Raw genomic sequence first — 11,345 nt, 5'->3', positions numbered from 1 at the left:
ATTCACTGCACCACATACCATATTTAGCAGAAGTGCGACTTTTTCCGTGTGAGTGCACTTTTCCCAGTGAATATTTGTCTTCGTCGTCCCTACAACCAAGTAGAAGACGATCTCGCTGGTGATCTGAGTGAACTTCAGGGCGGGACGGAGCCGGAATGATCCAGAACCAATGTAATGCCATCCTCCCCCAGGTTTTGACGAGGGAATTTACTACCATCGTGTGTGTGTGTGTGTGTGTGTGATTTTTGGGTCTGTTACTGTAGCACTATCAGAAATGTGATCAGCAGAAGGAACTAAAAATAGTGGAGAGGGAAAAGAAGGGTTTCACCCATTTCCTGGCTCTTGTGAGTTGTGCGTGTTGACGGTGTCTGCCTGATGGCCCACTTTTATTGGTCACGGGGAGCAGGAGTGGCTGAAGACACAGATCACAGATGGATTTGGCGAGGGATTTTGACTTTCCTTCCCACGTAGAGCTAATCACAGAAACCAGTTGATACACATTTATAGACATCGCTCAGTCTCATAAGTGACAGATTGATTTTTGTTTTGAAGACTCGTATCCGTCCTCCTGTGTTGAGACTTGTTCTATACAGTGTTGTTCTACCTGTTTTTCCGTCTCTCACTTCATTTGAAGGATAAAAAATATCTGAGTAACAGCCGTGAACCTTCAGACTCACTGCTCCCACCGATGTTATTCTCTGCTGTTTTTCCTTTGGTTTTCCTTTATACACACAGTGAGTTCACAGAAGGTTAATGTTGCGCTGGCACAGAGGCATTAACACTCCATGGGCAACAGGACAGTGGAAAAGATTCTGGAATTAGTCAGCTTTACTTTAGTCCAGCTGCTTTGGTACACTCCAGATCAGTGGTCCCCAACCCCTGGGTCGTGGACCGGCACTGGTCCAACGGTGAATTGGCACCGGGCCGCACAGAAACAATGCATAACTTACATTATAATTATAATTAGTAATTGGACACAGATTTAAAGAATCGGAGGTGATATTCTTGATGACCTGTGTGTGTGTGTGTGTGTGTGTGTTTACACCTGTACTTCAGTTCTTATGTTCTTCTTTTATCAAAGTTAAAAACTCCTCTGAGCAGAACATGAGGATCTCCATGAAGACAAACTCCAACCAATCAGTGTAAACCTGCCGGGCAGGTTCCGTCCTGTTAGCACACAGTGACGACTCCTGATGAAACCTCCAGCGCCACAGCTGTTACCTTGAAGAATCTCTAGACACTGAGTACGAATTCAGCCATAAAAATCTGGAGCTATTTTGCGTGGCCGTCTGCCAGAGGGAGGCCAGGAGTGGACGGCCTCACCGGAGGAGACATTTATTCCAGACGTTAAGTGCTGGATAGTAAAAGCATGTGTGTACGAGGTAGATACAGATGTACTTTGATGTACACTGAATGGCTGTTAGCATCAGCGTCAACACGGCTTATCAAACGATCAACAAGATTTACTGTGGATTTAATGACCGTGTCTCTTTACCAGTGTCATTAAAAACAGCTCCACAGATCCACGTCTAGATTTGGACAAATATTTTCACAAAATGTCTTTTCTGGGTTTGTCTTGTGCTAAGACACATCAAACACCCTGAAATACACTGTACGGACCAACAGTTTTACTACCAGTAGACCCAGTAGAATCTAGAGCTCCCTCTGCAGGATCAAACAGTCACTACGGTCTAAAACAGGGGTATAATTCCGTGATGGAAAACATCCTTTAGCGTCGTACACACGCAGGCTTTTAATCAAAGTAGCCCAACATTTAACTGTAATTTAATATGTTCAGTTTGTGTGAGTAATTATACAGTTAACATTTTCAGAGCAGATGATTTTACCCTGGTCATTTGAAAAGTAGCTCCCAAACCAACACGTGTTTTTATTCTCTGAGTTTGAAGCTCCTTTTGTCCAGTGCCAGTTTTACAGTTTTAATTTGAAAGACATTTGAATTTGTGAGTTAGGGATTTAAACTCAGAGCACTGCTGTTCCTGAAATGTCATTCTCTGCCTGTTTTTATTAAATGAATGCGATCTAAGCAGCATGCTTGTGTTGCACTGGCACAGAGGCATTAATTTGGCTGACACTGACTCTAGCCTGTTCGTCTGCTAGCAACAAAAACGTTATCGTCATGGTCCGAGCAGTGTTTAGAGCGCACTCTGCTGGTCCATGCATTCACTTCTTCACCTAGTCTGAGAGGGTAGTCCAAAGGGATATTTTCTCACCTAATTTGTTTGTTAAAAGTGAGGACTCTTTAATTCTGCCACTCCCTCTGCTGTTTCGTTAAGTGTCCTGCGTCTGGATGTTACATGCTGCACCTGCAAGAGTTAAACCGTGAGACACAGGGTTAATATTTGCAAATCTATCAAGGGGAGTGAGTAAAGGTACTCATATGGCATGGAGGGGCCTTTCATGTGTACAGCGCCCCCTCAGGCCCGAGGCTCATCATGACTTCATGATGTGTCTTCTTAAAGACAGGATTTCTTTGACCCTCTCCACCGTGGTGTGCAGGTGTTAGCTCTTTGAAGGTTCACAGAAGCTCTGCTGACGTCACTGCTACAAGATACTCCCTCGACATCCCGTCTACCCTGGTCGTGTGTGTGTGTGTGTGTGTGAGAGAGAGAGAGAGAGAGGCTGAAGAGAACAGTGATACTGCACTGAGGTTTTCTGTGTTAATCTCTACTGAAGGTGGCAGGTGTCTTAACCAGGCCACTAGACCCCCTCCCTCCACCCCCCCGTCTTCCTGTAACTGTGTCAGTGTCCATGCTGGCCGTCATCCATCCTGTCCAGCTGGTAATAGAGAAAAAGCAGAGCGTGGAGTGTGAGTAGGTGGAAAAGCAAAAGATGGATGAAGATTAGAGGTCAGCGCTGACAGGCTCCGCTGAGAGCCGTGATGTAGAGGAACACGCCCGGGTAAGAACTGTTGACACGCTGCAGTTTTTACCCCGCTACTGTGCAACTAGTCCGAGGGTCTCTGCCAAGTGTGGTGACCCTTTCCAGGTGGAGAGCTGTGCAACAACAGCGCACTTGTGTCAGTGAGCAGCGTGGCTCCAACCCCGCGGCTCTTATCAGTGTGGTCAGACTGTCGCGGGGAGGAACAGACAGAGAGACGGCTGTGGATCAGCTGCTGCCACTGCACCTACAGTGAATTAAACTGCAGGAATGTTGGAACTGGCTCCCAACCATCCCTTTACCTCGTTCCCTGCTCCGTCTGGGGCCCACATTTGTGCCAGATGATCCAAACGGGGCTGGTTAAAAATGAAATGTATGGACTCCAAGTCTGCTCAGGTTTATGTCAGTGATATTTAAAGACAAATCATGAAAAGACCCGTGGAAACCAATGTGTTTTATTTAGACCTCAACAAAATTCCCTTTTCCTTCCTCGCTGCCTGTTTGTTTGAGAGGTTCAGAAACAGTGTGGCGCTTGATAAAGTTACGGAACAGTTAAGAAACGTACTGCTGAAGTACTATTTTAGAAGTATTAAGAAGTACTTCTGTGGTACTTGTCACTTCTGTACTTCTGAAGTAGGAAACTCTGACCTTGCTGGCCTCACCTCTGGTAAATTATATCTTCTAAGCAACTTTTAAAAAGAAATTGCTAAAATGAAAAGGATGAAAATTCTTTAATTTGTTCCATCCATTTGTCCCTTCAGCCCTGGGTGGTAATGTGGATTATATTGGAAAATAATTTTCTACTTTTGTTGCTTTTATTAGGCCTAAATCAACACATGGAGGGAACGCTCACAATGAGGAAGTCTGGGAAAGACGGACGGCTTTGTCAGAAATGTGATGAAGTCAACATCCAGGGCGTGGACCGCCTCACTGTACAGTCATATTCTGGTCCTCGTTCTGGAGCCTCACGCCTGGTTCTGACTCTGACGTTCAGGAAAATTCCTCTCCAGCATCTGGTCTCAGAGAGCGGAGTTAAAGATGTGCTCGGTTACATGGCTCTGCTGTGACTAATTTCATCTGTGCTGAGCCAAATCTGAATTCTCTCGTGGAGTTTTGCATAGTAAAATAGGCAGAAAGTGTACGGCATTAAAGAGGGGAAGAGAAACCCAGGAGTTCACACACGCACTTGTCATCAGTGGAGAGAAAAACAACTCCCTTTTAACAGGAAGGAAATCTCTGGCAGATCCAGACTCAGAGACGAGCATCCATCTGCCTCGGTTGGTTTGGGTGAAAGGAGGAAAAAAAACCCACTGACATCGACTCACTGTCTATATGTGGTATTTGAAATACACACACACACACACACCATCGTCACATCCAATACAGGAGAGCTATGGGTGTGTGTGTGTGTGAGTGTGTGTGTATTGCTGCAGGAGTGTTGTTGTACACAGACAGAACCAGCGTCCACGTCTGAGACGTAGTGAATATACGGTGGCCTGGAGGATCACAAGGCCTCGCAAATTGAAAACTGTTTTATGGTACAGTGGCCCCCACACCTGCAGGGGGCAGACATCGTTTGGAAGGTGTTAAATTGAAATGGATAAACCATCTGTAGATCTTAGTGGACGTCGGTCAGTAGAGCTGGTATGAAACCAAACCCTCCTGTGGACGGGGTCATTGTCATTCACTGTGGAGAGTGTGTGTGTGTGGGTGTGTGGGTGTGTGGGTGTGTGTGTGCGGGTGTGTGGGTGTGTGTGTGTGTGTGTGTGGGTGTGTGGGTGTGTGTGTGTGTGAGTGTGTGTGTATTGCTGCAGGAGTGTTGTTGTACACAGACAGAACCAGCGACCACGTCTGAGACGTAGTGAATATACGGTGACCTGGAGGATCACAAGGCCTCGCAAATTGAAAACTGTTTTATGGTCCAGTAGCCCCCACACCTGCAGGGGGCAGACATCGTTTGGAAGGTGTTCAATTGAAATGGATAAACCATCCGTAGATCTTAGTGGACGTCGGTCAGTAGAGCTGGTATGAACCCAAACCCTCCTGTGGACGGGGTCAGTGTCATTCACTGTGGAGAGTGTGTGGGTGTGTGTGTGCGGGTGTGTGGGTGTGTGTGTGTGTGAGTGTGTGTGTATTGCTGCAGGAGTGTTGTTGTACACAGACAGAACCAGCGTCCACGTCTGAGACGTAGTGAATATACGGTGGCCTGGAGGATCACAAGGCCTCGCAAATTGAAAACTGTTTTATGGTACAGTGGCCCCCACACCTGCAGGGGGCAGACATCGTTTGGAAGGTGTTCAATTGAAATGGATAAACCATCCGTAGATCTTAGTGGACGTCGGTCAGTAGAGCTGGTATGAACCCAAACCCTCCTGTGGACGGGGTCAGTGTCATTCACTGTGGAGAGTGTGTGGGTGTGTGTGTGGGTGTGTGGGTGTGTGGGTGTGTGGGTGTGTGTGTCCCTGCGTCTTCTGTCACTACATTAACTGGAGAGACAGAGAGAAAAGTGGGACTCACAGATGGTGGCAGAAAAGCGTTGGGAATGTATTCAGATGATTCTCTGCAGTTTGAGAGCTGAGAGATTTTGCAGCAGTCCGAGGTTTTAGCTGCGATAAAATCTCACACATTAAAAGGCACAAAATGTATGATTATTTCTCTGAAGCCCAGCAGCACTGCACCTACTGTAGGAGCTGAGCAGTGTGTGTGTGTGTGTGTGTGTGTGTGTGTGTGTGTGTGGCGCAGCAGCAGCGACTTCATGTGTTTGATGACAGTCATAATGACGCATCTAATCTGTGCCCAGCTGGTCTGAGGGGATCTATGAGCAGATCAGCCAGCCTGTGTGTGTGTACGTGTGTGTGTGTGTGTGTGTGGTTCAACTACTGCCCCATCTACACGTTGGGGCCTTCAGAAAAAGTTAAGAATGAAAAATTCCCAAATCCTCCAGCAGTGGCTTTTTAATTCTGTGGTTTTTTTCCCTCTGTCATAAATCTCTCTTGTTTTCGTCCGTCAACATTGACTTTTGGAAGTTGTTTGGTTACATTATAAAGTCTGCCCTCTCTGTCGCCCCCTGTTGTCCAAATACAGATTGGATTAGCTAGATTAGTGTGTGTGTGTGTGGTGTTTTTAGTCATCGTTTATTTTAAGGAATAATAATTAGTTGGTTTGACAATTTTATCAACAGTGACCTTGGAATAAAGAAAAAGAAATTACAAATGTTGTTTGTTTTAGTGGAGAGGTTAATTGGAGAGTTGTTATCGAAGCTTTAACGAAGCTCCGGGGCGCAGCTCTTACAGAGAACAACGCAAACAAACCAGAGCACAAGCTGCAAGTTGGATTTATAGTGAGCTGGGTACATTTGTGTGTGTGCGTACAAGAATGTGAGTGAGGGGGAGGGGGGGGGGGGGCAGTTGACCTCGGAACCATGGCCACCTGTGAGATTATCAGGCCTAACAGAAACAGGGCTGGAACAGTGAGGTCAGGCTGGTCGTCCCAGAGGCTGGATAATCACGCAGATTATAATCCTGTCATTATTTTAGAATCATTTGTAGATATTTCAGGCGACCCCATTTGAATTCCAGGTGACCCCACATGTTGTTGTTGTAAAACAATGGTTTAGCTTGTGGTTAGATTGTGTAAATAGCATGAAGTCAAAGTGGATTCTTAACAGGTCGGAGTTCTTTGGTGTCATAATCCACACACCTCACCGTAATCCTGTTGTTATCTGACACCACAGCTTCTCTGTGACTCTACGTTCCCATTGTTCCTCGGAGAACACTGATTGCTGCAGTGTTCCAGCCTTTGTGCGCGGCTCATCCGTCACCCTGGTTCTCCTGCAGTTTCTTTCATGTGATGATCCTAAATTAAAATCTGGAACAAACCATCTCCAGTGGAATATTAATAATTGTGTGATGACAGCATTGTTAGCTCAGGTATAAAATCTAGGCTTTCTACTAAAAAAAAAAGAAAAAAAAAGCACATACACAGAGTCACACACTCAGTGTGAGCAGCTGGAGTGCTGGAGGATTAAAGGCACAGTGCAAAGTCTGACGTTGGCATCAGATCAGGTTCTCACCTGAGCCTCCGCTCAGAGGACACGACTGCTGCGTCCCCCCACAAACACGGACTCTTTGTCTTCTCCCACTTTGCTTTTCTTCCTTTGGCTTCCAGCACCAGTGCATCAATTATGTAGTCACTGCTTCTGAATTGTTTTAAAATGACCGTCTCACAATGGCATCGCTTCATACGTTGCCAACGACCGGGGCTGCGTCGGTCGCTCCGATCCAGCGGAAAATCTCTGTCATTTGACAGTTTCCCTTTATAACCCCTGGCTAACAGAATCCAGCGGTGGAGGGGATTTCAGGGCAACGTACAGACGACGTTGGCCTCGGGGCTCGGCGAGCTGTCGACGAGGCCTCGTCCAGACTCGCTGTGGTTGGTTAACAATATGGCACGGGCTGAGAGCGAAGCTGTTTATAGTCGCAGGAACGCGGATCTGCTCCCGTCGAACTCCCCGGAATCACGTAAAAACACACGCTGATAGGTCGGAGGGAATTCTGTGCGTTCATGTATACACACACCACAAACACAACCGGTGATTATGTTCCCTCAGACACATCGCCGCGCTGTAATTACGTACAGTGACGCAGCGCTGGCCAACATACCACGGACGCACTTTTCTATCATTGGCTGTGGAAATAAAAAGACGGCGAGGCACAGGAGCAAATTAAACATTACTGTTCACGGATAAACATAGATGATGCACATTTAACTACACACACACACACACACCACCTACACAACTGAATATAGTGTAGCCCAAAGGTGGGTGTGTAAGTGTGTGTGTGTGTGTGTGTGTGCCCCTGGGGTGGAATCTGGTGCTGCCCCAGGGTGGGGACGGGTGTGTGTTTATTTAGGTGAGTGTGTGTGTGTGTGTGTGTGTTTACAGCTGAATAAAGGGAGCGAGTTTGGAGATAAGAACTGGAGTCAAAGATGAAAGGGAAAAGGGTGAGGAAGGGGGAAGACTGGCACACAGAGAGGGAGCCGGGGGGAGAGCGGGTGAGGAGCTGTGAGTGGGAGGGACAGATGGGGGGGGGGACGTTTGATGTTGATGAATTTGAGGTTGTTTAGTTGACATTACGTAATGCATGGACTGTGTGTGTGTGTGTGTGTTGTTTTTCTTACCTTTGTAGGACACGTTCTGTTGTTGGAGCTGATTTTGTTTTGGACCAGTTCTCCTGAAACAGCAAAAACAAATCTGGTTCTAATGAAACCTGAGGCGTGGAGTCAGGGGTGAGGTGAGATTTGGAGTAAATCAGAGGTTACGGTTCAGTTCACAGGCTACTGTCAGGTTAGACGGCCAGTTTGGGTCGCACCGAGGAATAAAGGGTCAGAGTCCTGACAAGAATAGAGTTGTGTGAATGTGTGTGTGTGTGTGTGTGTCCAGGGTGGCAGGGACCGGGCGGTAGCCTCTCTCTGGGAGAAGGGAATTTCTATGAGAGCCAAAGGTTGCCCCATAGCAACGACTGTCTTTGTAAAACTGATCCTTGGGAATACAGCACACACACACACACACACACACACACATACAGAGCGTTCTCACAGTTGGACATCCCCTTTTTTGGACACACTGTGTGTTCAAATCACAGTGTCTTTTTCTCGCTCAGAGACATTTTTACAAATTACAACGGAACGAAATAGACGACAAAATGTAAGAGGGCGGCAGATATGATTGACAGCTGGGTGGTTTAGTGGAAGTCTGACAACAACGCAGCCTTCACTGACGTTACAAATTCTGATTTTATTCTATTTTATTATACAGAATTGTATTACTTTGTTAAATTAAAAAAAAGACTTGTTTTGAAAGGACAGCAGTAAGACAACTTGACCTTTGACTCCCTGGAAAATGCTGCGTTCATGGCTCAACACTGGTGCGTGGACACCACCCTGGGCCTTTGTCTTTTCTTCCTGGCCCACTGGACCTGGACCAGGTCTGGACTGAGTCTCATCAGCACATGTCACAGACATGGAGCCTGGACTTGTCTGTAGAAACCCATCCTTCTCTAACGCCGTGTCAGTGTGAAATCTCTCTCTCTCTCTCCCCGTTCGTCAGCTCTCCCTCTACGTTAAATTCACCTCCTCCGCGCGTCCAGGCACCAAACAACTCCAAGTCAATTTCATTTTCAGGAGCTACATATAGCGTTTCAGCTCCACCTCATGCTGAGATGTGATGGACTGAGATGCTCCGGTTTCTAGATTCCATTATGCTTTTATTGGCTTTTAGAGGCATCGGGTTTCCTCTGTCTGGAGCCAGGGAGGAGCTTCAGATGTTCTGAGTGTGTGAGTGAGTGTGTGAGTGAGTGTATGGACAATTATCATCTCACTGGCTGCTCGGCACACAGCGCTCTGCTGGGCCTCAGGGTTAGAGTTAGGATGGCTGTGGAGTAGGTTTGGTTCAGCCACTTCATCAGACTGAGAGAAAAGAGTTAGATGTTTGGTTGTTGTTGTTTTTTTAAAACCCTACTCATATTTATAACTTAATAATAATTAATAATATATAATTTTCTGTTGGGAAAATAGTTTCTTTCACATGCAAAAAAAGAAAGAAAATTGCTTTAGATTTTGATATTGAATGATCAGTTTCAGTCAGAATTTAACAATCATCCTGGAGCTACACTGCCATGTTTTTGACTCTTGACATTTGACCTCTGAGTTTGTAGTATGAGGCTCTCACCACACAATTTTACAGCACGTGTGGATTGTAAGTGCGTTGACATCAACCGTGTCTTGCTAATCTCCAGCTAACAGGAGCTGCAGTGACTGGAGTCAAACGTCCATGAATTTGTTGTGGAGTCAGATCATAAAAACCTGAACTCTAACGGGGGGTGAGGAGTGGAAACCAGCAGCAGTGATTGTTGCACTGCAGTATGGGTGGTGTCTTCTAAGTGCCTGCACTTGATAACTTATTAGTTGTCAAATGTATGCAGAGAGAGACAGGGGGGAGGTAGAGGGTGAGGGAGAGAGAGGCAGCGGTTAGCATTAGGATCAGTCTCAGAGCGACTGCAGACTGGAGGTCGTTCACTTCAGAGGTTCGACCTCTGAACGATCCGCTGCTAATCTCTCGTACCTGACCCTGACAGAGGTCGCCGGCAGAGCTCGTGCGTGAAAAAGAAGGAGAGTTTTTCAGAGCGGAGCTGGAAGTTGTTTGAAAGGCGAGGATTTTCCCACGCTAGGAGTTCTAAAATATCCCAGAAACAACTGCAACGGGGGACACAAGATGAATTGTTTAAGTTGTTTATGAAGTAAAACATTAGCGACGTCCAGCCTCTCAATGTGAGCGCTGGTTATTTTTGAAAGTGGAACATTTCTTGGGGTTTGGTTTTGGGTTTTGTGGTAGGAACAAAACAAACGTTGGACAGATGTGACGGCCATTTTTAGGCTGGTGCGGCTCATGAATGATAGCATTGTTACTTCAGTCCAGACTAAGATGTCATAATGAACCCCAGATTGACTCAACATTATTATTTTGAACAATCTTTTCTACAGAATTATGTCGACACTTGAACATTAATAACAGGAAATATATATATATATACATTTTTGTAATTTTTGAAACCCCAGTTTTCTAATCAGTCATTGGAAAGTTTCTGCAGTTAGGGTTCAATAGTTTACGTCTTTCCTTTACGTACTCTGGTGCTTTATAGTNTCCTTTACTGAAAGACTCTGATGTTGCTCTGCCAAAATCCCATCTTAAATCAACTCATCCACTATGCTGCTCTGTATAGGAGCCACAGTCAGACAGTCAGAGAGACAGTCAGTCAGAGAGACAGTCAGTCAGAGAGACAGACAGTCAGTCAGACAGATGTGTGCCTGTCCACCACCTGCACCTCCTCTCGTCCGTCCGTCCGTCCGTCCTTCTGCCTCCCTGTAATCTGACTGAGTGGTTGGTCTTTTAAATGAAATGACAAACAGCTCAGTCTCCCCTGATGAATTCCTCTAATCTCCGTCATCTGTATCCTCTCCTTCACACCTCCCCCAGTCACTGACTCCGTCTGTGTCTCTTAACAGGAACAGACGTGGTCGCGCTCCGTGGATGACGAAGGCTCGACAGGACTGGAGTTCTACGATGATGAGGACCTTTACTCAGGCTCCGGCTCTGGCTGTAAGTATGACTGTGTGTGTGTGTGTGAGAGAGAGAGAGAGAGAGAGAGAGAGGTTAGTTACACATTGACACCCTGCTCCTTTCAAACGCGACAGCTGCTGGGCTTCAATCTGCTGACCCCTGTGACCCCCCCCCCCCCCGTGTTCTCCCCTCATAGTTATTCAGCAGTCCCACACGCACGGTCGTCACATGCACACACGCAAAATGACACTCTCCACATATGAACAGATCTGCCCCCCCCCCCCACTGGGGCACATTTCTGAAGAAAACAACATGCTACACCCGACTC

At 46.5% G+C, this 11,345-nt stretch overlaps 1 protein-coding gene across 1 annotated transcript in view; it reads left to right on the top strand.

Annotated features, from left to right (window-relative positions):
• Window positions 1-11,345, top strand: part of sdc3 (syndecan 3) — a 40,400-nt gene that overhangs the window by 18,840 nt on the left and 10,215 nt on the right. The window contains exon 2 of the mRNA XM_008331603.3: window positions 10,963-11,056. Within this exon, the coding sequence (XP_008329825.1) occupies window positions 10,963-11,056 (94 nt within the window). The remainder of the gene's footprint in view (window positions 1-10,962; window positions 11,057-11,345) is intronic.

Source organism: Cynoglossus semilaevis, chromosome 18, assembly GCF_000523025.1.
Source record: "Cynoglossus semilaevis isolate Cse_v1.0 chromosome 18, Cse_v1.0, whole genome shotgun sequence".
NCBI lineage: Eukaryota > Metazoa > Chordata > Actinopteri > Pleuronectiformes > Cynoglossidae > Cynoglossus > Cynoglossus semilaevis.
This window is presented reverse-complemented; position numbering and strand designations above follow the sequence as displayed.